Source organism: Scyliorhinus torazame, chromosome 6, assembly GCF_047496885.1.
Source record: "Scyliorhinus torazame isolate Kashiwa2021f chromosome 6, sScyTor2.1, whole genome shotgun sequence".
NCBI classification, from domain to species: domain Eukaryota; kingdom Metazoa; phylum Chordata; class Chondrichthyes; order Carcharhiniformes; family Scyliorhinidae; genus Scyliorhinus; species Scyliorhinus torazame.
The window spans coordinates 311,846,792-311,874,261 of record NC_092712.1 but is presented as its reverse complement, the minus strand read 5'-3'; the positions used below and the strand labels follow the sequence as shown (position 1 = coordinate 311,874,261).

Here is a 27,470-nt window from a genome sequence, read left to right as displayed (position 1 = left end):
GATGTGATAGAACTCTGTTGAGAGTCAATCAGCCTGGCCTGTTTCACAAGCAGGATGTCGTGCCAGTACACCTCATTTACTGGGGGGGCAATTTGCATCCAAATTACTGTACAAAATGGACACCACTTCCCATTATTTTTACGTGTTAATTTATTGCGGGGAAAATATCGAAACCTCCCGCGCTAAATACTGCTAATTCTTACCAGCCACACATACAGCATTTTAAATAAGTCTTTATTAGTGAAAAGTATTTACAGTGCAAAATTCAACCAAGAAATCCAACTTTTTGGCGCTTTTTCCCTAAACTTTCTTCCGTCTCCAAAGTGGTTTGTAATGATTTATGCAAAGCTTTTCCAACTCGGTTTCCTGTCTGAGAGAGAGAAAGAAAGAAAGGTCAACTTCATTCTGGGATTTAAAAACTGTTGAAACTTAGGAACAATCTTTCAAGTTGGTGCTGGAGGCTCCTGTCACCTGGAGCTGTGAGGAAAGCTCCCTTAATCCTCATCGTGTATTAAACACAACCATAAATCGCAGATTACAGAATATTGAAGGTCTGATTGACAAGAACATGAAGGAACCCCAAGGGAATCCTTTAATTGTTTCGACCATTTTCAAAGTATGGAGACGGTGGACAGGTAATGCATTTCCTGATCTATAACTATCTGGACAACTACAAATTACACTTATCAACCTAGAAATATTTCAATTAATTGATCTGGATTAATTTACCGTTGCAACATTTTCACCCCCTTCTGCCACCTTCCCTGACACACATTTTCCAGATTGTGACTTCACTATATATGGATGGGCAGGGAATCCCTCTCTTTAGTTTTCTTCCCTCTGTCCATGAAGCATCAGGGGGGCAGAGGTCTAGAGGACAGTAAATCGACTCTGCAGTGCATCATTCTATGAAAACAGGTACTGTTACTCCAAAACACTGCACCACCTGCCTTTGAGCGAGTTTGCAACAAAAGATGCCACATCTGACAAAGAGGGCAGTTCCATCATGAGGGTGGAGTTGTGGTGGTGGGAGAGAAGGTTAGACAATGGCTAGAGGACTCCTATTTTCAACTATTTTGTGCAAAAGCAGTAAAATAATTCCTGAAATGTGGCACGGGCTGGGTAGCTGACTGCGATCAGAATAGTGACGGTGACCGACAATGAAAACAAGGATAGTCAGTGAGTTTTACCACCATAAAAACAGGACCGGGTTTAAAATTATTATAATAAAAAGAGCTGCTCTTGCAGAGAAGCGGCACAAAGAGGATGGGCTGCATGGCCTCAGTTCCATGCAGTAACCATTCTAGGATTCTAGAGTACCTAGCCACACCATTTATTGGAGAACTATCTCTAAACTTTACTGTGAATATGGTCCCTCAAACTTGATGAGTTCTTCCTCCAGAGCTCCTTCTGTGAACCCCATCACATGCATTAGGTTCCTGCCAACAAATAGCCTGAAATTTCTCTCATGGGAATACTACTTAGATAGCTGGTGGTTATGTCCTTAGAGGTATTGGGCGCGATTCTCCGAGCCCCGTGCCGGGCTGGAGAATCGCCGCAACCACGCCACCGGCGAGCGATTCTGAGGTGCGGAGAATCGGGGCCATTTGCGCCAGCGGGTTTGGTGCAACGCCAGTCGTGGGCTGCTGTCCACGGCCGGGCCGCCAATTTTCTGGCCCGGATGGGCCGAGCGGCCACGTGGAAACGGCAGAGTCCCGCCGGCGCCGTTCACCCCTGGTCGCTGCCGGCGGGAACTCTGCGCGAAGGGTCAGGGGGCAGCCTGTGGGGCGGGGAGAAGCGCTCCTTCACCGGGGGAGGGAGACGACGGGACACCTCCGATGGGGTCTGGCTCGCGATCAGGGCTCACCGATCGACGGGCCGGCCCCCCCCCCCCCCCCCCCCCCCCACGGGCCTACTTTGTTCCGCTTCTGGCCCCAGAGCCCCCGCGCCATGTTGCGTCGGGGCCGGAGCGTTCCGTGAGTCTACCGTGCATGCGTCGGTTGGCACTTCGCCACTGCTCATGCGCGGGTTGGCGCCGCACCCCTGTCCGTGCCAGGATGTAAGGCTGGAGCGGCATGAGCGGCGTGAACTGCTCCAGCGCCATGCTGGCCCCTGTGGGGGCCAGAAATGCTACTGCCCGCGCCCGTTTCGCGTCGTCGTGAAACACTAGGCACTCACGACGGCGCAGACACAGTCCCGCGATCGGTGAATCGTACCCATCGGTGAATTGTACCCATTGTGTGAACGAAAACATGATACAGCTGGTGCACAATACAGTTCTGCATATCTAAATTTAATAGAGTATAGCGGGATCCAGCTCAAGCACAGCAGCTTAACGGAGCCGTTTTAAGCGGATCTGCGAACCTCACTTCCCACTTGCTTTCACCGAGACCAGCTTGGCACTAAAAATGTGTACTTGCTTCCAGTGTTCAAACTCGCAGACAGCCGTGCTCAGGGAGCTTAAAAGCTGCGACTTTGACAACGAGGAGCTTTTTAAACTGTGCAGTTTTATAATTTCAAGGGTGGAAATATCGCGCTGCAGTGCATATCAATTTGCAAATTATGCAGGAAACCAAATCACATTAGCGTCCAGATACACGCATCCAAATCAAAGTGACAGTGAAAAGAATGTTCTGCCTGGAAACAAGAGCGGGCAAATTGAGCATTCAAGCTAGAACAAAAATGCTACACAGTGCAAAACAAGAAGTGGCAGGCTTCACTCGTTTAATGGAATGGCAACTTCACCATTACAACCACCAGTGATGTGCACAGAAGCAGCAGAATGTGTGGCTTCTCGTTTGCCATCATAAATGATGCAATCACAGTCATTCAGTAACAGGAACAACGGGCTGTCCAACACTGCTAACAGTGCTGAGTCACAGAGGTCTACAGCACAGAAAAGGCCCTTTGGCCCATTGCTTCTGTGCCAGTCAAAAACAACCAGCTAAGTGTTCTAACCCCATGTTCCAACACTTAGCCCATAACCTAGTCTGCGCTGGCATTGCAAGTGCTGATCTAAATACGTTTTAAATGTTATGAGGGTCTCTGCCTCCACTAGCCTTTCAGGCAGTGATTTCCAGACTCCCACCATTCTTCCTCACATCCCCTCTAAACCTCCTGCCCCTTACCTTAAATCTATGTCCCCTGGTCATTGATCCCTCCACCAAGGGGAAATGTTTCTTCCTGTCTACTCTATGCCCCTCATAATTTTATACATCTCAATCATGTCTCCCCCCCCCCCTCCTTTGCTCCAAGGAAAACTGCCCCCGCCTATCTTTTTTTTAAAATAAACATTTTATTGAGGTATTTCTTTGGCACTGTAACATCAACAAAATAAACAATGTACATAACAAGGAAACTACTAACATAGTGCAAATACCACCTCCCTCTCCCACAGGTCCCACCATTACTTACCTCCCTAATCTACGCTAGCCTAATCCCCCCTCCGCCTTCTGCTGATGGTTAATTCTCTGCAAAGAAGTCGACGAATGGTTGCCACCTCCGGGCGAACCCTAACAGAGATCCTCTCATGGCGAACTTAATTTTCAAGCCAGCCATGTCCGATAGCCAGGTCTCCGATTTCGGGGGCTTTGAGTCCCTTCAAGCCAGTAATATCTGCCTCTGGGCCACCAGGGAAGCAAAGCTCAGAACATCTGCCTCTTTCTCCTCCTGGACTCCCGGGTCTTCAGACACCCTGAAAATCGCCACCTCTGGACTCATTGCCACCCTCGTATTTAATACCGTGGACATGGCGTCGGCAAACCCCTGTCAAAACCTTCTCAGTTTTGGACATGCCCAGAACATGTGGACATGGTTCGCTGGTTCCCCCCCCCCCCACCCCCCCACCCCGCACACCTGTCCTCGACCCCAAAGAATCTGCTCATCTGGGCCACTGTCATGTGAGCTCGGTGAACGACCTTAAATTGGATCAGGCTGAGCCTGGCACATGTTGCAGTCGCGTTGACCCTACTCAGCGCCCTCCTCTACCTCCTTCCCCCCCCCCCCCCCAGCTCCTCCTCCCACTTTTACTTCAGCTCCTCGGTCTGCATCTCCTCCGATCCCATAAGCTCTTTATATATGTCCGAGACGCACCCCTCTCCTATCCATCTTCTAGAAACCACTCTTTCCTGAATCCCCCTTAGCGGCAGGAGTGGGAAGGTTGGTAACTGCTTCGGTAGAAAGTCCCGCACCTGCAGATATCGCAATTCATTCCCCCCCCCCCGCCAATGCAAACTTCTCCTCCAGCCCTCACACTCGGGCAGCTTCCTTCTATAAATAAGTCCCCCATCCTCTCAATCCCCGCTCCCCACCAAATTCGGAACCCCCCCCATCCATCCTCCCTGGAGCAAACTGGTGACTTTCGCAGATTGGGGTCCATACCGATGCCCCCTCTGCTCCCACATGTCTCCTCCGCTGCCCCCAGGCTCTCAGGGCCGCCACCACCACTGGACTGGTGGAGTACCGCGCCGGCGAGAATGGCAGAGGCGCTGTTACCAACGCCCCCAGACTTGTGCCCTTGCAAGAAGCTGCCTCCATGCGCACGCACGCCCCCCCCCCCCCCCCACCACCACCAGCCACCTCCTCACCATGGCTATATTAGTCGCCCAGTAATCACTGCTGAAATTTGACAGCACCAGCCCGCCCTCTCCCTGACTCCGCTCGAGCATTGCCCTCTTCACTCGCGGGGACTTGCCCCCCCCAACACAAAGCCCGCAATAATTTTATTGACCCGCTTAAAAAAGGACCGCGGGATGAAGATGGGGAGGCATTGAAAGACAAACAGGAATCTTGGGAGGACCGTCATTTTAGCCCCTGCCTATCTAATCTTGCTTCATAGTTAAAACTCTCCAACCCAGATGTTGTGGAAATTATAATAAAGACAAATCCTTCAAAGGTTCGATTAAGGACATTTATTTGACAGAAATATTTGCGGAGAGGGGAGTGGTCTGGCTGCATAGCCATTCCACAGCACTCTGAGTTATACACCTGAAAACCATTATATTTATAGTGTGAAATAAACAACTTCGAAGAGATAACCCTTGGGAACAAACGCAAGAGAAAATATAAATGTTTTGCCCTTGGTTTAAAAACAATTTGAGTACGCATTTTGTTGTCCTTCGGAAGGAAGAACAGCTTATCATAATCAGGCAGAGTCCAAAATATTAAGCAGTATTTTGTTTACGTTACCTGACCTACTTATTTTCATTCAAAAGCAGTGGTTAAAATAGAGTCAAACATTCCCAGCATGCTTTAGTAAGGGCCTTTCTTATAAAATATAGCCACGCAGCTAGATTAAAATGCATACCCTTAAGCAGGCAATTAATCCACACATTAAAGTCCCTTCTACACCAGGCAATATCCTGATAAATCTCCTCTGAACCCTTTCCAGTGCTATCATCTCTCCTATAATGTGGATTCCAGAACTGCACAGAATACTCTAGCTGTGGCCTAACCAACGTTTTATTCAGTTCTGGCATAACCTCCCTGCTCTTAAACTCTATGCCTTGGCTAATAAACGCAAGTATACCAAATGACTTTTTAAAAATATAAATTTAAAGTACCCAATTATTTCTTTTCCAATTAAGGGGCAATTTAGAATGGCCAATCCACGTATCTGTGCATCAGACACGGGAAGAACGTGGAAACTCCACACGGACAATGACCCGGGGCCGGGATCGAACCCGGGTCCTTGGTGGTGTGAGGCAGCAGTGCTAACCACTGTGCCGCCCATACCATAAGGTCCTTATGAACCTCAGTGCTTCCCAGGGTCCTGCCGTTTATCATGTATTCCTTGCCTTGTTTGTCCTGCCCAAGTGCATCATCTTTCACTTATCCGGATTGAATTCCATTTGCCACTGATCAGCCCGTCTATATCCTCCTGTAATCTAAGGCTAGCCTTCTGACTATTTACCACCCCAACAATTTTTGTATCATCCGCGAACTTGCTAATCAATCCTCCTACATTCATGTCTAAATCATTTGTATAAACCATGAACAGCAAGGGCCCCAACACTGATCCCCGAGGGACCCCACTGGACACAGGCTTCCAGTCAGAAAACACCCCTCGACCATCACCCCCTGCTTCCTGCCACTCAGACAATTCTGGATCCAATTTGCCAAATTTCCTTGGATCCCATGGGCTCTTACCTTCACTATCAGTCTCCCGTGTGGGACCTTATCAAAAGCCTTGCTGAAGTCCAAGTAGATCCATCAAATGCATTGCCCTCATCTACACATCTGATTACCTCTTCAAAAAGTTCAATCAAGTTAGTCAGACATGACCTCCTCTTAAAAAAACCATGCTGACTGTTTTTGATTAATCCCTGCCTCTCCAAAAGCAGATTAATTCGGTCTCTCAGAATTGTTTCCAACAGTTTTCCCATCGCTGAGGTTAGACTGACCGGCCTGTAGTTTCCAGGTTTCTCCCTTCCTGAATAATGGTACCAGAATTGGTTACAAGTTATGCCCCATTTTAAATTCAGGTTTGAGGTATGTTAAATGTCAAAGGGGTAAGCAACACCTCACTCGTTTGGAAGCCCGAAACATTCACACTGGGGGGAAATGATAGCACTGAGGCTCCCTGGAGAGGCAGCAATAGCAGGGAAAATGTTTGACCTGGGCACAGATGCAGCACGTGGTTAGCTGATGGTAATCTTTGATGACAGATTGACTGTGTCTGCAGATTTCAGTCAATCTGTTAAAGTGCATAGGTTTCATATTGGTGCGATACAGATCCACAGCTGGAATGTAGCAAACTTGCAGTCTCAAAAGAAGGGCAAAATGAGCTACTTTCACACAAAGGGAGAGGACGTACATGCACATGACCACCCATAACATTTCCGCATGCCACTGAGCAACCGGTTGGAACACACATGGAGATAAACCAATCAGCCCTTCAATTTGGAAATGGTGAGCAATGTAGCAGAAGCCGACGGGGGTAATTTCATCCACCCTCAAGCACAAACCAAACTCAAGTAGCCAACTATAGTCAAATCATATAGTGGGAATTTCATAGAATTTACAGTACAGAAGGAGGCCATTCGGCCCATCGAGTCTGCACCGGCTCTTGGAAAGTGCACCCTACCCAAGGTCAACACCGCCACCCTATCCCCATAACCCAGTAACCCCACCCAACACTAAGGGCAATTTTGGACACTAAGGGCAATTTATCATGGCCAATTTATCATGGCCAATCCACCTAACCCGCACATCTTTGGACTGTGGGAGGAAACCGGAGCACCCGGAGGAAACCCACGCACACACGGGGAGGATGTGCAGACTCCGCACAGACAGTGACCCAAGCCAGAATCGAACCTGGGACCCTGGAGCTGTGAAGCAATTGTGCTATCCACAAGGCTACCGTGCTACTGGAATGTCACTGGCATTGTTTGGCTAACTGCATCGAAAGCCCAAGGCAACGCGGAAAGCGAGACAGGAAAGAAAGGCGGCTGCCAAATGGCTGAGCTGAATCACAGCGGCGGCTATCCGATCCTTCAACTGCAGTATCGACTCTTACCTCTAACATTTCAAAGATACTTGCTGGATCCAAACTGCCTCCTCCAACTTTCCTGAAGCAAGTGATGGTCCCTTTGCTGGTGACGGAGACCAACAGGCTGGCCATGCGGCAAGCTTCCTCCTGCGAGGTGGCATCGACGACATGCCTGTGACCGATCTGCGGAAGAAAAACCTCATCAGTAATACATTTACCGAAGGACTGGAGAGTGTAAAACTAGGTAATTACCCACTTTTAAGTCCTCTAAACCCGCTCGGACCTCATCCCTCCTTGTTCAATTTATAGCACGGCCCCCCCTCCATGCTTTCTATACCTACATCACCTTCTCCGTAGTGAACACAGATGCAAAAAAAAAATCCATTTAAAACCTCTTTCGGCTCCACGCACAAATTGCCTCGAAGGTACCTAATGGACCCTACGGTTTCCTAGGTTACCCTCTTGCCCTTAATATACATATAGAACACCTTGGAATTGCCTGTTTTGTCTGCCGGTGTTTCTCATGCCTCCTCTTCACTCTCCTAATTTCTTTCTTTTGTTAAAGTGCCCCCTGCATTTTTTCCACTTCACTAAGACTTCCACGGTTTTGAACCCCAGTACCATAAGCCTCCCTTTTTTCCTCATCTAATCCTGTACATTCCTTGACATCCAAAGTTCTCTAGACGTGTTGGTCCCAGCCTTCACCTTTACAGGAACACGTTGGCCCTGTACTCCCTCTATTTCCTTTTGGCACATTCCGGGTGTTGCTAAGTGAACCAACATGAGTAAACTGCAAAGTTTTGTTCTGGTTGTGAGGACATCTAGTGGCTTTTCATATGTATGATGTGGAGATGCCGGTGGTGGGCTGGGGTGGGCACAGTAAGAAGTCTTACAATGCCAGGTTAAAGCCGAACAGATTTGTTTTGAATCACTAGCTTTCGGAGCGCATCTCCTTCCTCAGGTGAATGATTCATTTGTTCTTTGTAAACCTGTTGGACTTTAACCTGGTGTTGTAAGACTTCTTACTGTTTCATATGTATGGCATCTCCTATACACGTTTAAAAATCTGACTGGCATCTGCTGATACTAATGCAGAGGCACACTTTTGTCACCTTTCTTCACAGACGTGCCATTCTCCCTCACGCCCACACCATACAATGAACTCAGCCACAGCCACTCAACCTGGTGTTGGCGAGAGTCCTGATCATGATGGGGAATTTGCTACATGAAAGGGCAAATTATAAAACAACAGAACAATGCAGTTTACGTTATTCGAATTGATGGCGGAACAGGCGCAAGGGGTTAAATGAAATGAAATGAAATGAAATGAAAATCGCTTATTGTCACAAGTAGGCTTCAAATGAAGTTACTGTGAAAAGCCCCTAGTCGCCACATTCCGGCGCCTGTTCGGGGAGGCTGGTACGGGAATGGATGGTAGTGCATCTGCTGAACCAACTTTACATTGCTGAAACCCTTACATTCACAGTGCAAGTGGAAAAAAAAAGACCATTCACATGTACAGGGCCCAACATCATCCTGGCTTTTAAACGCCCAGAATAAGCTCCCTTACTCTCCCCAAATCATGCAAAACAGGCCTTGCCAATGCATCAAAGGGAGGGCACAATAACAAAAAGACTCCAGCAAAAGGTTCAACATCCAATCATCTGCAATTAATATGTACCATATATTAAAACCTCATGAACGCACTAAGGTCACAACTGAAGGTGAACAAACCATCTTCCACAAATCACCTACTTTTGTAGAAAAACCCCACTACAGTACTTGGAGCAAAAACATTATTTTTTTGTTTTAAAGTACCAACTTTTGTCAAGTCGCTCCATAAAAGTTGTTTTTAAATGCTGCTTCAATGCATATAAAAACTTTAGCATGAAGATAATAGCTATCACGGAAACAAAATCCTCCGATCATGCAAACAGCAGGAGATCACATGCTTTTTCTTATAGGTTTTCTGCAGGAGTATCTTACTTTGCTTAAAGTGATGATGCAAGGTACATTTTCCACATTGAGACAGATGCAGTCATATGGATCATCAGAGAGCTCAATTTCCTTGGCGCCTTCATCATCTTCGAGCACTCGGACCTTTGGAACTCTTGAAAAGATGCAGAAAATGAAGTGAAAGTGGTCAAGCTGCATCTCCTCTTTGTATAAAACAATCGCTATTCAGTCAACATCTCTGCATCCATGCCAGCTCATTGCAGAAGTCTGGAAACATTGCTAACTATGGGCAGCCAAACATCGGTCTATTCAGTAGACTGTTTATCGAATGCTGTTAATTTATGAGCTATCTATGGAATCTAATTCTCATTTAATCTTATAGATCCCTATCGATATCAGACATTGTAAATTTATAATCAGCAAGCAGTTGATGTTGAATTACTGTGACATATCTGAATTGTTCTGTAACTATTTTTATTTTGTCAATTAGCCCTATTTGTTACCTATTTGTAAACTTGGTGTTTTTAAATTGAAGGGCAGTCCTAACGTAAGAAAATTCAACATGCCACATACAGGTACCATTAACTCTCAGACATAAAACTGGATGACAAACCAGGGGACACGGTAAAGTAGTGGTAATGTCACTGGACTAGTAACCCAGAGGACCAGGCTGATGTTCCGGTGACAGGGGTTCAAATCCCACCCCCGCAGCTGGTGGAGTTTAACTTCAATTAATAAATCTGGAATTAGCTGTATGAAAGGGCAAACTATCATTGACAGTTTGTGATTCCCATTCCCCAGCAATGACTTTTAAGTGCCCTCGGAAATGGCCTAGTGACCGGAGATGGACACGATCCCATGGAAGAATTTTTTAAAACTCAGCATGGGTTAAGGATTGGTAAGGTACCCTTAATGACCTTGATAAAGGGAAGTGCTGTAACAGGTGGCACAGTGGTTAGCACTGCTGCCTCACAGAACCAGGGACCCGGGTTCAATTCCGGCCTTGGTCTGTGTGGGGGTTGCATGCTGAATTTAAAACACAGATGGAAGGGGAGAGGTTAAAATCCAATACCAGTGTCTTGTGCTTAAACAAAGGAGACTACAATGGGATGAGGGAGGACTTGGTGAAGGTAGGCTGGGAGCAAAGACTTTGTGGTGGGACAATTAAGGAAGAGTGGAGGACTTTAAAAGCGATTTTTCACAGTGCTCAGCAAACGTATATACCAGTGAAAAGAAGGACTATAGGAAAGGGGATGGCCATGGATATCTAAGGAAATAAAGGAGGGTATCAAATTGAAAGATAAAGCATCCAAAGTGGCAAAGATTAGTGGGAAACTAGAGGATTGGGAAATCTTTAAAGGTCAACAGAAAGCCACGAAAAAGCGATAAAGATTATAAATTAGCTCAGAATACAAAAACAGATAGCAAAAGTTTTTACAAGTACATAAAATGAAAAAGAGTGGCTAAGATAAACATTGGTCCTTTAGAGGATGAAAATGGGGTATTTAATAACGGAAAATGAGGAAATGGCTGAGGCATTGAACAGATATTTTGTGTCGGTCTTAGTGTTTAGCTCAGTTGGCTGGACAGCTGGTTCGTGATCCAAAGCAAGGCCAGCAGCATGGGTTCAATTCCCATACCGGCTGAGGTTTTCATGAATCTTCCCAATCTTGCCCATCGCCCTCAGGTTAAATGACCACCAGTCAGCTCTCCCCCTCAAAAGGGAAAGCAGCCCATGGTCATCTGGGACTAGGACAGTGTTTAATATCTGGGATTCCAAAGTGCAGAATGTTACTTCAGCTTATAAGGATGTCAAATGGCTTTTGGTAACATCTCTAAGACACATGAAATCAGTTTCTTACTTAGTATTATGAAGTGCTGCTTTAACTGCAATGGAGATTGCATCGAATAGATTCCCACCACACTCCAACAACTGAAAAACAGACAGCACAAAGTTAACAGTTGTATGCTGCAATCTATTCCTTTCAAAATGCGGATCCGGGGAAGCCATGCAAGTTATCAAGTTGTAGAGATGAAGGGTGACACGGTAGCACAGTGGTTAGCACTGCCACCTCACGTGCCGAGGTCCCGGGTTTGATCCCGGCTCTGGGTCACTGTCCGTGTGGAGTTTGCACATTCTCCCCGTGTCTGCGTGGGTCTCGCCCCCACAACCCAAAGATGTGCAGGGTAGGTGGATTGGCCACGCTAAAATGCCCCTTAATTGGAAAAAATTAATTGAGTACTCTGAATTTATATTTTTTTAAAATGAGGCAAGAGGGTGGAAAATAAATCTTTATTACGATGCTGGTATGTTCTCCGTTAATGGGGAAACCCATGAACAGCATTGCAAAACTTTAATGTACTACACAAATGACCCAAAGAGCAGGGCAGAGTAAAGGTGAGGAACACTGCACACATCACAACTGTAACTGTCAATGACTAAAGCTGGATGAACATGAATGCTCACTTAATGCCACTTGCACGATTGAACTTGTTATTTAGAATAGTCAAGTCAAACCAATGAGAATTATTCGAACACAAACTATTGTCCACTTTGTCAATGCTCTGTAACCCATTACTGAAATAAAGTCTGCCGTTTCAAATAAATTTATTCAAGCATTTTAAAATGGACAATCAAACAAAAAGATGCAGGTAGCAATTGTAGTCGGTGACAAAATGGCTGATCTCCAATATTTTTTTTGCTATGAAAGGAGCAAATATGCTCCTGAACCATTTTAATTAAAAATTTCGAGACTTGCGTGGTTTTGGATCCAGGCCAGCACCCCCTCCCATCGCCACTGGGTCCAGGTTCACACACTCACCGCCACTGGGTCCAGGTTCACACACTCACCGCCACTGGGTCCAGGCTCACACACTCACCGACACTGGGTCCAGGTTCACACACTCACCGCCACTGGGTCCAGGCTCACACACTCACCGCCACTGGGTCCAGGCTCTCACACTCACCGACACTGGGTCCAGGTTCACACACTCACCGCCACTGGGTCCAGGCTCACACACTCACCGACACTGGGTCCAGGCTCTCACACTCACCGACACTGGGTCCAGGCTCTCACACTCACCGACACTGGGTCCAGGTTGTCACACTCACCGACACTGGGTCCAGGTTGTCACACTCACCGCCACTGGGTCCAGGCTCTCACACTCACCGCCACTGGGTCCAGGTTCACACACTCGCCGCCCCTCGATCCATGTTCACACACTCACTGCCACTGCGATCGGGTTCAGGCCAGTGCTAGTGTACAGTTTTAGCCGTTGTATCCAGAAATAAACATTTCACTTCAACCTTCAACTTTTATTCATGGGATGTGAATATTGCTGGGATGGCCAGAATTTGTTGCTAGTCATCAATTGCACTTGAGAAGGTGGGGTTATGTACACTTCTGGAGATTGCAGTAATCTTATTCCGTGAAGCAGGATACAGGCTAGTTCTCGGAGAGTCTAATCATGAACCGCTGCAGTCCTTGTGGTATAAGTAAACCCATGGTATTGTTAGGGAGGGATTTCCAGGATTGTGACCCAGCCACAGAGAAGGAACGGCGACATATCTCCAAGTTAGGATGGTGTGTGGCTAGGAAGGGAGCGTACAGGTGGTTGTGTTCCCCATGCACCTGCTGCATTTGTCCTTCTAGATGGAGGAGGTCGAGGGTTTGGTAACTGCTGTCAGAGGAACTTTGGCAAGTTGTTGTAGTGTATCTTTAAATGGTACGCACCATGTCAATGTGTGTCAGTGGTGCAGGGGGCGAATGTTTAACGTGGTGAATAGGGGTGCCAAACAAGCGGGCTGCTTTGTCTTGGATGGTGTCGAGCTTCTTGACTATTGTTACGGAGCTGCACTCTCCAGGCAAGTGGAGAGCGTTCCATCACACTCCTGACTTGTGCCTTGCAGATAGTGGACAGGATTTGAGGAGTCAGGAGGTGAAATGCTCGCCGCAGAATTCCCAGCCTCTGACCTACACTCGTAGCCACAATATTTGAATGGGTGGTCCAGGTACGATGTCAGTGGTAACCCCAGTACGTTGATGAAGGACTGCCCCAGTATAATCCACATATTTTGAAGATTCCAAAATTTGCTAGCTGTGTCTTATCCTTTCATTTAAATATTACTTCATATAATTAATTCTAGTGGCTGGATATGACAGCTTGGTGGTTATAACATTGGTAGATACTGGCTGGGTTGTGTATATATACATACAGTATCAAATCTCTGGCTGCGTGCCCCTGGTTCTTTGAAACAAAGCAATATTTTTTCTGCGAAACCATTAGCTTGGATTACGGGGAATATCTTTGAATAGAATCAGTTACCATGGGAACACAGGGTTACCCAGGGAGTCAGGGCTGTGAGCTAATCACTCTCGTTCTCCTTCAGCTTCCTTGCTGAATCCACTGTGTTTTACTAAGTCGGGCAATGTGCTGCATTCGCGTTTCTGGCTGTTTTGAGGCAGGACTCAAGAATCCCTACAGTGCAGAAGAAAGCCATTCGGCCCATCGAGTCTGCACTGATCGCCTGAAAGAGCACCCTACCTAGGGCCCACTCCCCTGCCCCAACCCCATAACCCGGCATACTGATCATGGCCAATCCACCTCACCTGCATATCTTTGGTAGCTTGATCAAGAAGCCAGATTAACTTGAGAGGGTTGTGGAGCTGGAGGAAGTGAGTGAGGGCCAGGGTCATGGATGAATTTGAAAGCAAGCTTGATTCAAGTGTGCGCACAGTTAGGAGTTGTGCTATCACTTGGCCGCTGCTGTGTCCACTTCCGGAGATTGCAGCAATCTGATTACATGAAGCAGGACACGGGCTAGTTCTGGGAGAGTCTAATCCCGATGCCATTGCACTCAGTGTTAGAGGTGTCATTTAGTTAAAGGGGATCAGGGGAGAAGGCAGGAGAATGGGGATGAGAAAAATATCAGCCACAGATATCATTTACAGTGCAGGAGGCCGCCATTCTGGCCATCGAGTCTGCACTGGCCCTTGGAAAGAGCACTTAAGCCCACTCCTCCACCCTATCCCCGGAACCCAGTAGCCCCACCTAACCTTTTTGGACATTAGCATGGCCAATCCACCTAACTTGCACATCTTTGGACGGTGGGAGGAAACCAGAGCACCCGGAGGAAACCCACGCAGACACGGGGAGGATGTGAAAACTCCACACAGACAGTGACTCAAGCTGAGAATCTAACTGTGACCCTGGAGATGTGAAGCAACGGTGCTAACCACTGTGCTATGTGCCGCCCATGACTGAATGGCGGAGCAGACTCAATGGTCCAAGAAGCCTAATTCTGCTCCTAGGTCTTAAAACAGACCATATCTAATCTTAAAAAGAGACAAGGCTCAAATCAAAAATGTTCGACTCAATTATGCAGTGTTTATTTTTTCTGCAATGTCAAATTGGACATCACCTCACCATTCCTATTTGATTTTCCTGTATTGTACGAGCATATTTTTTTTCCTTATGAAAAAAACCTACCAGTACATCGACGTAGAGGATCCAGCAGTGTTCCCTGGGAGTAATACACAGTGTCTTCAACTGCAAACTACTGCTGTTATCAAACACGCGATACAGGGTGTTGGCGATTTCGGTGCCGAGGTCTTCGCCTCCACGACCTTCAAACTCGGGGGTTGCATTGGCAGAACTAACAAGCAAAAACACATTTACAGTGACCCATCAACGCTGTGTGCAGAGGCTACGAAAATATTGAAATATGTTTTGCAAGTCAACTTCTTAATTTAAGAAATGAAGTGAGACAACGTCAGCTGATCCCAGTTCTCATTTTAGCTTCACTTGTCAGTGAAACAAACCCAGATTGGGAGGTGCTCCACGAATACCCTCCAGTGGTTTTTTCACGGAATTACAATTTGCATTTGTGTGGGCTCAATGTACTGCATACTGCAAGCGCTATTTAATTCTTCCAAATTCCTTTAAGCCATTATCCAACAACTTGTACTTATACAGTGCCTTTGACAAAATAAAAAGATGCTTCATGGGAACACGTGAGGCTGATTCACATAAGAACATGCTAGGGCCAAAAGCTTGGCTAAAGAGGTGGAGGAGCATCCTAAAAGAGATGGAGAGGTTTTGAGAGGAAATTCCAGAGCTAAGGACCTTGGCAACTGAAGGCCCAGCTGCTAATGGTGAAGCAATGAGAATCCAGGATGCCCAGGAGGCCAGATTTGGGGCAGAGAGGTTAACTCGGAGGGTTGTGGAACCGGAGATGATGAGGTAGGGCCCCTCATCATGGCTCCTTGGCGCCATGAGGCAGCAGTGCTAACCACTGCACCACTCTGCCACCCTTAGTGAGCAGAGGGATGATAGGGGAACGGGATTTGATATGAGCTAGGACATTGGCAGTAGGGTTGGCCTTAGGTTTCCGGGTGACAGAAGATGGGAGGCCAGTCGAGAGCATTTTTGGATAGACCGGTCCTGTGGTAACAAATGATTGTACGTGGACGAGGATGTTTTTCTCCCTCGCCTGATTCTCACATCTTTTCAGACAGCTTTTTACTGAATCACAGAATCGTTACAGTGCGGTCAAGGCCATTCCACCCATCTGCACCAATTCTCCAAAAGAGTCATTCACTTAGTGCCATTCTCCCGCCTTCTCCACGTAACCCTGTACAATCTTCCTTTTCAAACACCAATCAAATTCCCCCTTTGAATGCTTTGATCAAACCCGTCTCTACCACACACACAGACAGTGCTTTCCAGACCTTAACCACTCACTCACGTGAAAAGGTTTCCCCTCAAGTCGCTTTTGCTTCTCTTACCAATTACTAAGTCGATGCCCACTCTTTCTAAATCCTTTCATGAATGGGAATAGTTTCCCTCCACATGCTCTGTCCAGACCCCGGATGACTTTGAATACAAATTAAGTGGATTATTATCATGGTCTTGAGCACCAGCACCAACCCTGCTTTATCCCTTTCAATCTTTTACTCGATGTCTATCTTACCAGTCCACAAAGAATTCCAAGAAACCTTCACTTGGTCTTTCCAGTTTGGGTGTACCCATTTCAGCTTTAACTCCCACGAGAATATCAGTGTGACCCTGTGAAAATACACACACACAAACAGGTTAGTTATAATACTAATAATCTTTAGTGTCACAAGTAGGCTTACATTAACACTGCAATGAAGTTACTGTGAAAATCCGATGGTCGCCACACTCTGGCGCCTGTTCGGGTACACAGAGGGGGAATTCAGAACGTCCAATTCACCTAACAGCACGTCTTTCGGGACTTGTGGGAGGAAACCGGAGCACCCGGAGGTAATCCACGCAGACACGGGGAGAACGTGCAGATTCCGCAGACTGTGAACCAAGCCGGGAATCGAACCTGGGACCCTGGAGCGGTGAAGCAACAGTGCTAACCACTGTGCTACCGTGCCGCCCACGGTACTACCCCAATAAATCAACTCTCATGGTATATTAATGTTCACCATTAGCACCTTTTTTAACAATTAACCAATGTGTTCAACACGCTTATTGCTTAATCTGACCCAAACCGGTCAATTTTGTTGTTCAATTTGAGTGCTGGCATCATCATCATCATCGTCAGTAGACTGAAGGAGCATCAGACCTGATACCCCAAGTTAAGTAGAAGTATCTCCTGTAATGCTCCACTGATGGTCACGCTCAGCTAAGGACTTCACTGTTTAGCTACCATCAGATATAGACGAGTCCAGACCTGTTCAAAGTTAACAATGGCAAGTCCGAAAGCCGACTAGTCAGCTTCTTCTAAAAATAAACTCCACCCTTGTCCTGGAGTTCATTAGCCTTCTCTGACTACTTGTACAAGCTGACCAGGACATGTGTAAACACGGTGTCCTCTTTTACCCCAATTAACTTCAAGCTGTCAAACCAAGCGGTTTATTTCCACCACCATAACATTGCGTGCCTCCAGCTCATCTCAATCCATTAATGAACTCGTGTCTCGGATTCAGAACGCCACAGGTTTGTTTTGAGAATCCCTGACAGCAAGACACTCGGACACTTTACACTCACTTTAATCTGAAAGCAAGCATTCATTTTCAAATACTCTGTGACACACTCGATGGGGGTGGGATCTACGTCATGCTTTCTGCCTCACCACATTATAGCAAACTCTTTATTTGACTTAAATTCATACAGGGACCCTGTAAAAGGCATTAAATTGGTTTCATTTTACAATCTGCCGGCCTTTCCAGGTTTCCCCTGCTAACCATCTACCAATAACGTTCACGTTTACACATGGATCGTTCCTATTGCCGTGTATGAAAACGTTTCTTTGTCCAATGAATCAAGCTTTGAAATGCAGACAAGTAACAAACGCAAACCTTAAGTGAATTCTTGGGGCGAGTTCAGCATGGTGTGTCCGACACTGGCACGATGGGCTGAAAGGCCTCATTCTGTATTGCATCATTCTGTTTCTCACTCTGGCCCAGAAAACTGCACTCAAAAAGTGATAAATTGCGTCAAAGCTTAGAGCAATGCTGATCCAGTAGACGCAGAATGTGGGCTGAATGCTGGTCACATACTAAGGTGGGGTCCTTCAGGCAACAGCCCAGCAACAATGGACCCGCTCCAACATTGTAAAATGTACATTTGGCACAAAAGGAACTTCTTGGAATTATTTTTTTTTAAAGAATTGATTTTAACAAGCATCTGTATGATACCGAATAAACACACCGGTAACTATTTACATAACATTGGCAGGTCTTTAATTTCCAAACTTGCTCACTTGTAGACCTCCAGTTTTCTCAATATGGTGAAGCAAAAACTCAAATAATTCTCATGTAAGGCGGTTTGCTTCACCCGTAACACAAATTAAACCTGCACTGTGTATAAACAGCAACAGACACTGTATACACTTTAATTCAAATATTCAAAGCAGATTTTTATAACCGCATATTTCTGAAAATGGATTAATGCCTTGGTACGAGTCCAATCTTTTTTAAAAAAAAGTTGCACAGACCTTGGGAGCTGGTGGTGCTTTTTCCTGCGGCAACCCATGTGTCTCGGTCTTTACTTCATTCTTGCTCATGAGAAGTAACAATTAAGTTTACATTGCTGATTTTACAGTATTCATTTTTGTCAAACAAACCTGTATTTAGTACACAGCAAGGCCAAGGATGTGCAAGGCAGAATTCTTGCAAATTAAGTGGATGAAGTGCTCCAGAATGCAATCAGAAGTGGAACGTTTGTTCAAAGCAGAACAGGGCTAGTTCTCTCTTCGCTATCGTGACCGAATGATGGAACGGTTTGAATCGGCAGCTTTCAATGTGATTGGTCAAGGAACGATTGGCTACTTTGATCATAATTTTCACTAGCGCCCAATGAAAGACAACAGTTGTTATGGAGTGTGAATATGCGGTTTGCTCTGCTGTGCTCATAGAGGACCAACAACAGCTCCACGTAACAGATTGGTCTGTGTCACGACAGAATTTGTACCCAGTCACTCTTTCAGCTGCTTTGACATGGTTCCTGAGAAGATGCCGGACGCGCTGATTTCAGTGTTGGAGGGAATTTGCACCATTGGCTGTTATATAGGGTATCACTTAAAAGGCTAGATGTGCCACGATACCACTACTTTGGCATGACGGGAAAGGTTTATAATGGGATGTGCAGTTTGGTTATCCATTCAATGGACCCTTGAGAAGTGGAGAAAATAAGGTGCCCGCTGCCATGGGTCATACTTGGCAGGTTGATGTGATGTGCCCTATGATCTGGGGCTTGTGGTGTACTTTCGGTGAAAGATTTGCTCCCTCGGGGGTGCGAAATTGGAGACAAGCTTCACCTTGAAAATTTGGCCATCGCCTCTTCCTCTTGGGCTTAATTCCTACACATGGTGGTTAACTGTTGATTCACAGCGCCAGAGTACCAGGTTCGATTCCCGGCTTGGGTCATTGTCTGTGCGGAGTCTGCATGTTCTCCCGTGTCTGCATGGGTTTCCTCCGGGTGCTCCGGTTTCCTACCACAAGTCCCGAAAGACGTGTCGTTAGGTGAATTGGATATTCTGAATTCTCCCTGTGTACCCGAACAGGCGCCGGAGTGTGGCGACTAGGGACTTTTCACAGTAACCTGTGTTAATGTGAACCTACTTGTGACACTAATAAAGATTATTAATTGTCTGAATAAAAGCTCTGATGAATAGTCCAAGTATATATTCAGCAAAGTCCAACTTGCACTAGATGCCAATTATATTTTTATTGGCTCGACATCTTGGAAAAGGTTCTTAACTCAGACAGGAACAGGAGTTGGCCATTCATCCCCATGAACCTGTCCCACCATTCAAAGAAATCATGGCTAATCTGTGACCCAACTCCACATACCCGTCATTGCCCAGTTTCTCTTCACTGCAATGACGTTCGCTGGTCGGGCAAAGAGGGTTTGCTGTTACGCTTTGATTGCTGATCCTCTACCTCTGCAAACTTGCGCATTGAAACAGACCGCAGACGGCGATCCCAAACAGTAGGCAAACTGGTGATATCCACACTTACAGCTCATCGCTAATTCACAGCTTTGTTGGAAATGTTCCTCCGGCTCCGATTTCTCCTGCCACAGCTTCTGAGCAAGCCAACAGTCAGATTCTCGTTTTTCACGAGCAAGAGGTTTTTTTTCTTTAAGCATGAGCAGTAATCATCAAGCCAGGCAATAGCTTCCGCCGTGGCTAAATGGGGTCCACTGCTGAATTTTGACTGGGGCAATGATGTGAGTTCGGCAAGGCCCCACTTGTGCCAATTTGCTGCACAATGTCCTTGGCCAGTGTGGAAATGGTGGTGGAGCGCACGCCCAGTGTTGGCGTGGCAGGTTGAAGCCAGGTGGGCGCAGACTGTGGGATCTGTTATGACTATTAAGAGTCAAGTGGCTATATGACTTGAGGGAGCCCATCCATTAGGAGTCAGGCATAACTTTCAGACTACTAGCTCAGGATGAGCATAGATAATGCTGCTAATTCCAAAAGTCAATGTGCCAATCCTGCCTGGATCACCTTCCGCAGTTGGCACAGAATTCCTTGAAGTTGTCTTTAGAGTTTGTGTGCATACACGATTGCATCACTGAATGTGTAGGTAAGCAGCCTTTAAATACACACCCCAAAGTGAACTCCTTTATATAAAATCTATTGGGATGCAGACAGTTTTAATTTGCCATATCATCTATTTGTAACAAGAAAAACTTTAAAACTCTTCCGTGAAAAAGGGTCTTGATACGCATCACTTCAAAACACTGATAATGGAAGATGAAAGCTAAGGAATCATACAATGCCTCAGAGGGTTAGTTTGGCCCTTTATTTTCTACCCTCTGCTTCCCAGTCTGTGCCTTCTTTCAATCCTGCCCGCAGACTGTGGGATTCTAGGTAAAGGTCACACAGGCAACTGTGTCAAATATTTCCACCAATACGGGATAATTATGACTAAATGGTAAATGCGAACCATATTCACATACACATCAGCTTTTCCTTCCTCTTTCCCTCCACAGAGGTACGTTCCTGCTTTGCACCAGTGGACCACTCACGATGAATAAGCCGGTCAACAGAATGGGGTGCCTCAGTGCAGTAGGGGCCCAGAAATGTACAGGGGGAAAGAGCCGTGCAACCAGGACACAGTCACTGACAGAGGAAGAGGGAAAACATCACATGGTGGAATCCCAATGAATATTTTTACCCTATCAAAAAGCAAATGTATCGCTCATTTTACCCCCTCATAATGTAAAGGGTTTTGATGTATAAATATAAATCATTTTCTGTAGGTCAAATTTCTATTAAAATCATTATATTTACAAGTTTATTTCAGTACTTTTGTATCAGTGAACCTAAAGCCCATTGTTATTTGCATTAATAATCATTCAGCGAGCAGACTTATGTACTATATTCTGATGGCACATTTTTGTTTAAAAATTCATGCATGGGATCAGGGTCTCACTGGGTAGACCACGATTTGCTGCCCATCTCTATCTGCCCTTGAGAAGGTGGTGGTGAACTTCCTTCTTGAACGGATGCAGCCTACATGGTGTGAGTACACTCACACAGTGCTGTTCCAGAATTCTGAATCAGCGACAGCGAAGGAACAGCAATATATTTCCAAGTCAGGATATTGAGTGGTTTGGAGAGGAACTTACAGGTGGCGGTGTTCCCATGTGTCTGCTGCCCTGGTGCATGGACGTTCACACGATTGGACCACTATACACAGTAGAAAGGTACATATTTGAAAGAAACAAGATTTCTTACTGCCTCTACTAATTGTTAGCAGTTACATTGTTGATTGCATCGCTCTCACTTTAATATGAGGTGCAAACATCGGATCAAAAATCTTTGCAGAGTCCTTTAAATTGGTGAATAAATAGTAAGTAACTTGCTGAAATGCTCAAAACAGCCAGTGCACTTAATGCGTTACAGGCAGCAGGACCTTTGCAACTGACTCCTGTGACAATGGCAAACGGTCAGCACCATTTCCCCAATATAAGTGGTCGCCTGTGCTAATCATGAACAATGTAAGTGATTGGGACTGTATTTAAGAACAAAGAACAAAGAAATGTACAGCACAGGAACAGGCCCTTCGGCCCTCCAAGCCCGTGCCGCCCGATTAAACTACAATCTTCTACACTTCCTGGGTCCGTATCCCTCTATTCCCATCCTATTCATGTATTTGTCAAGATAAAGAACAAAGAAAAAGATAAAGAACAAAGAAATAACTAAATCACCCTATAAACATTCTGGAGTAACTTCTGTTTAAAAGGCAGAGTTACAGTGGATTATAACTCGACACTTTAGCAAAGTTTAAATAAAGTATTGTGATAAACTTTCCAAAAGATTACTTCAATTCAGAATGAAGGCAGCACCAAGCAGTCCTTACAATTTTCACTCTGGCAGATCCACTGGTGTTCGACACCACATCTGTTTCTATTTCAATATGTCTGTAATCTTCACACCCACGGCCATCAATTCGCAGATCATCCTAAACAATGGAAATTGGAAAAAGTCACTCAACATCAATTACCAAGTGAAAAAAAAACACATGCATATTACAGAAACAGAGCAATATTTCTGTAGCCACATGGCAAAATTTGAATTGACAGACAGGCGTATATATCCCAAGCTGCTTGGCTTTATACTTCATAAACTCACCAATAAATTGATACTTTAAAATTTCTTGTCAAAAATGCTGGAGTTCCGTTCCTAGACTATCTCGCGGAGCGTTAGAGGAAGGTCGGTCAGCAGCAGCAGCAACCTTGGGGGGGGGGGGGGGGGGGGGGGGAGACTGCCTGGGAGGGTGGATGAGCAAGAGATAACATGAAGGGTTGGGGAAACTGGCACGTACGGGTGAGGGCCAGTGTACAAAGCTGCGTAAATATATCATTTTGCCATGTATATATCTTGCTCTGCGCCATTTCTCGTTACGAGGGGGGGGGTATTGTTTGTAAGGGAGAAAGATTGTGTTAAAAAACTTTAATAAATATATATATATTTTTTTTAAATGCTGGAGTTCAAACAGCCAATGAATAGATTACTAGACAGTACTCACACCTGGACAAAAATGCTCGAAACAGCAGCTTAACACATTATTGGCAAAGAGAAAGGTTAAAACGCATCAGCTGTGACAACACAACGGGCTTAATGGGGGCTCTTATGGTGGAGTGGGTAGCATTCCTGCCTCTGAGCCAGCAGTTCTGCGTTCGGGTCCCACCATAGCATAGTAGCACATGGCTTCACAGCGCCATGGTCCCTGGTTTGATCCCCGGCTTGGGCCACCTTCTGTGAGGAGTCTGCACATTCTCCCCGTGTCTGTGTAGGTTCCGTCCGGGTGCTCTGGTTTCCTCCCACAAGTCCCGAAAGATGCGCTGTTAGGTAATTTGGACATTCTGAAATCTCCCTCTGTGTACCCAAACAGGCGCCGGAGTGTGGCGACTAGGGGCTTTTCACAGTAACATCATTGCAGTGTTAATATAAGCCTACCTATGGCAATAAAGATTATTATTATTAGGTGCTTTCATAACATGGCCAAACAGGTTGAGCATCAACCTGCAAATCATTCCAACACATGCCAATAGCAGGCGGTAAGAGGAGGGATACCTGGTCAGCCATGTGATGGACAGAATGGTGGAGCCTCTACCATCACTCTCCATAGCTCCAGTCTATAACGGGTGTAAAAGAGTATGCTGCCACAGCAACTTGGACTCCCAGTGAATTGAAACACAGCAAGACCATTAATAAATCTGGACTTTTGCAATTCATTTGAACATCATATTCATGTAACCTTTTTTTCATTATACTGGGACAGCTATCATTGGTAAAGTTAGAAAAGGGATTTGTAAATGGAATCTATATTCCCTTAAGCACTTCATTCTTTTCTCAATTATTAATTGAAATGGGCTCGTGTGTAGTCCTTGAGGTTGGCTCAAGTAGCCACAGCAGGATATAAATTGCTGCAATTCTCAATATTCAGAAGAAACATTAAGAATAAGATGTGCTCCTAATTCAGCCTCAATTTTTTAATTCATTCTTGGAAAGTGAGTGTGTTGGTGGGTCCAGCATTTACTGCTCATCTCTAGTTGCACTCGAGAAGAGGACAGGGAGCCACCTCCTTGAGCTGCTGCAGTTTTGTATGGCATCCATGTTGCATTGTTCAGTAATGGTTTTAAACAACTGAATGGTTTGCTAGGCCACTTCAGAGGGTAGTTAAGAGTCAACCACATAGTTGTGGGTCTGGAGTTACATGCAGGCCAGGCAAGGGAGGCAAATTTCCTTCCTGCCGCCCAGCGTACCACGTACGCGCAGGGGGTGGGGACAGGGGCTGACAGGTGTCCACCTGGATGAGCGATGCTATCGGTGGTGGCCATAGCTTGGAGCTCCGCTCCAGTGCGGCGCAACATCCGCTTGCACTTTCACAATGTGAAGTATTGGTCGGAAAGTGGTCAGCAGTCTATAACTAGTGCGGATGCAGCCACTGGACAGTGAGAGGGAAGCCAGGCCAGGGTTGTCAGCCAGGAATACCAATCATACGAGGCCAGTCAATACGACTGACACATGTCAACACTGGAAGAAGCCTACACTGTCATCACTTTGTGACGGCACTCTCTGGAAAACAGGAAGTCAGTGCTTTTGGTGAGAATGGAGATGACTTGGATGTTTGGATGGTGCAATGCAGTGGAACCAATAAGAAATATTGTGACATTGTGTGTACTGGACAACTTACTTCTTCTCATCTAAAGTCATTTTTGTAAAGTAAAAACAAGATTGTACATTTTTCTATACTTGTTTAAAATACTGAAATTGTTTAATTTTCAGTTGTAAAGTCATAAATTTGGAAAAATCAGGTATTGGAAATAAAGTTTCGAAGTCCAAAAAAAGAATGCTGGCTGTGACCACCCATTAAACACGAAGGATGGAGTCTTTCCTCCAGAGGCTGCCTCTGCTGCTGCAGCAGAGAGACGGTCACGCACCCGGCACGTACACGGACACCATGCGCCCGTGCTTTGGATGTGAAATCATGGAGGAGAGGTTCCTTCATTTTGTAGCTGCCAGCAACTAAGCAATGGGACTGTATGAAGAAATGAAGGAGGATTATTTTGCAATAAGGAAGAGAGAGCCAGAGACACAAACAGGTCAGGATCTCACAACTGAATCGGTTGGAAAGAGCTGCACAGGAGAGTCCACGAGAAGGCAGTGCTGGTGTGAGCTGCATAGAGCCAGAGGGCCTCTGGTGAACAACTCATTAAGAAAATGAAATCAGGGACAAAGCAGTATAAAGATGATTCTTTGAGGTATGTCTTTGTTAATTGCGCCAATGCAAATCAGGATGCAAAACCTGTGAGTTATTTGCTGAGAAGTACTGGCAAATGACAATTTAAAACCCTCAAATCTTCAAAGGCAATTGAAGACTAAGCATGGCGGGTTTGAGGACAAACCTCTTGAGTTTTTCCAAAAGATGCAGCGAGAACTGAAATCATCAGCTGATGTCCTTAGCAGAAATGTAGCATTGAATGACAAAGCAAGTGAGTTTGTGGGGACCAAGCAGGCTCACCTGTCGCATTAACGGTAAGCAATAATGATGTGTCACAAAGGTCGGCCGGCATAGGTCGCGAACATTGGTCGGCATGGGTCCCGAAATTCCACCAGTTGGTAAAAGTGGGTTCCAGGAAAAAATATTTATAAAATACTGGCCTATACGGTCCTCCGTGGACCAGGCTAATTTCCTACCTACCAGTCAACCTACCAATAACATTTTGGGATATTTTATATATAAGGCACTAGATAACTAGAATAATAGAAGCAAAATACTGCAGATGGTGGAATCTGAAATAACAGAGGATGCTGAAAAAACTCAGCAGGTCTGGCAGCACCTGTAGGGAGAGACAGCGGAGTTAACATTTTGAGTCTGCTTGACTCTTCATCACCAATAAAGAGAGGGAGAATATGTTGGAGATTAAAATGTAGCTGAGAAAAATTGCAACAAAATGTAGAAACTTGAAGAACAAAGGACAGTTGGCCTGGTGTGAGGGAAGGACAGCACCATGGTAATCACTGCTGCCTCACAGCGCCAGGGAGTGTGTGTGGAGTTTGCACTTCCTCCCCGTGTCATTGTGGGTTCCCTCCGGGTGTTCTGGTTTCCTTCCACAGTCCAAAGACGTGCAGCTTAGATGGATTGGTCATGCCAGTATTGATTCTTAGTGTCCAAAGGTGGGCTGATGGCCTCCTTGTGCACTGTAGATTCTATGATTCAAAGGGAAGGGTGGTGGGAAGGGTTGCAAGCAATACATGTGATTTGTTGTTAAAAACAGGATTTAAGATGAAGGAGAAAGTCTAACGTTTTTAAAAAAATTTAGGGTACCCAATTATTTTTTTGTCCAATTAAGGGACAATTTAGCATGGCCAATCCACCTAACCTGCAGATCTTTGGGTTGTGGGGGTGAGACCCACGCAGACACGGGGAGAATGTGCCACCTCAACACGGACAGTGACCAAGGGCCAGGATCGAAACCGGGTCCTCAGCGCAGTGAGGCAGCAGTGCTAACCACTACGCCACCGTGCTGTCCACTCAGTCTAACACTGATGAATTCAACATGGGAGTCCCGAGGGCTGCAGCATGCCTAACTGGAGGATGTGATTGCTGCTCCTCCAGTTAGCACCCTGCTTCACTGCAGCACTGCAGAAGCCCGAGGACAGACAAGGTGCTGAGTTAAAATGGGCAGCAGGCAGGAAGGCTGGAGCTGTGCCTGTGGACTGAGCGAAGGTGTTCCTCAAAGCGGTCACCATGTGCTACCATGTTACCGGCGCAGCATAGTACCACAGTGCTTAGCACAGTTGCTTCATAGTTCCAGGGTACCAGGTTCGATTCCTGGCTTGGGTCATTCTCCATGTGGAGTCTGCACATTCTCCCCGTGTCTGCATGGGGTTTCCTCCGGGTGCTCCGGTTTCTTCCCACAGTCCAAAGGCATGCAGGTTAGGTGGATTGGCCTGCTAAATAGCCCTAAGTGTCCAAAAAGGTCAGGCTGGGTTACGGGGATGGGTGGAGGTGTGAGTTTAAGTAGGATGCCCTTTCTAAGGGCCGGTGCAGACCCAATGGCCTCCTTCTGCACCGTAAATTCTATGATTCTCACCCAGGTAGAGTCGGGCGGGTTGGGAGCAGCGAACGCGACTGGCCAAATTGAAGGAGGCGCCGGTGAAACGTTGCTTCACCTGAAAGGAGTGTCTGGGGGGGGGGCTCGGACGGTGAGGAGGGGCTGCACCTCCTGCGGTGGCCAGGGAAGGTGCTGCGGGCCGGGCAGTTTGGTTGCAGGCGGCTCCTACCTGCACCCCGTGCATCACGTAGACTTTCTCCGCCTCGCTCAGCAGCACGGTGGCCATCTTCCAAAGACGTCATCACCGCGCGTCCCATCCGTGACGTCACCGTCAACCCGCACACATGCACAGACCCCTCCCACACGCCCTCCACTGACGTCATGCACAGGCCAACCGTCATTCCTCCCGGCACAGAAAGATTTTAAATCACCGCCTCGCCGGTGGGATCGCCACCCAGCTCAAATCAATCGG

The 27,470-nt window shown here is 46.3% G+C and overlaps 1 protein-coding gene across 1 annotated transcript; it reads right to left on the bottom strand.

Moving 5' to 3' along the window:
- Positions 1-217: 217 nt before the first annotated feature.
- exosc7 (exosome component 7) lies at positions 218-27,371 on the bottom strand. The gene is made up of 8 exons (XM_072510075.1): positions 27,228-27,371; positions 22,294-22,395; positions 16,419-16,513; positions 14,936-15,101; positions 11,308-11,378; positions 9,476-9,599; positions 7,517-7,672; positions 218-370 (listed from the first exon to the last, which is right to left on the bottom strand). The coding sequence occupies exons 1-8, from the start codon at positions 27,282-27,284 to the stop codon at positions 266-268; spliced, it is 876 nt and encodes a 291-aa protein (XP_072366176.1). The 5' UTR covers positions 27,285-27,371; the 3' UTR covers positions 218-265.
- Between the last annotated feature and the right edge of the window lie 99 nt (positions 27,372-27,470).

Excerpts from the sequence above, each read along its gene's own strand:
- exosc7 (XM_072510075.1), bottom strand. The coding sequence starts at position 27,284 with ATGGCCACCGTGCTGCTGAGCGAGGCGGAGAAAGTCTACGTGATGCAC. Across the intron at positions 22,396-27,227 it reads ACGTGATGCACGGGGTGCAG|GATGATCTGCGAATTGATGG; the intron begins GTAGGAGCCGCC and ends TCCATTGTTTAG. Across the intron at positions 16,514-22,293 it reads GATCTGCCAGAGTGAAAATT|GGTCACACTGATATTCTCGT; the intron begins GTAAGGACTGCT and ends GTATTTTCACAG.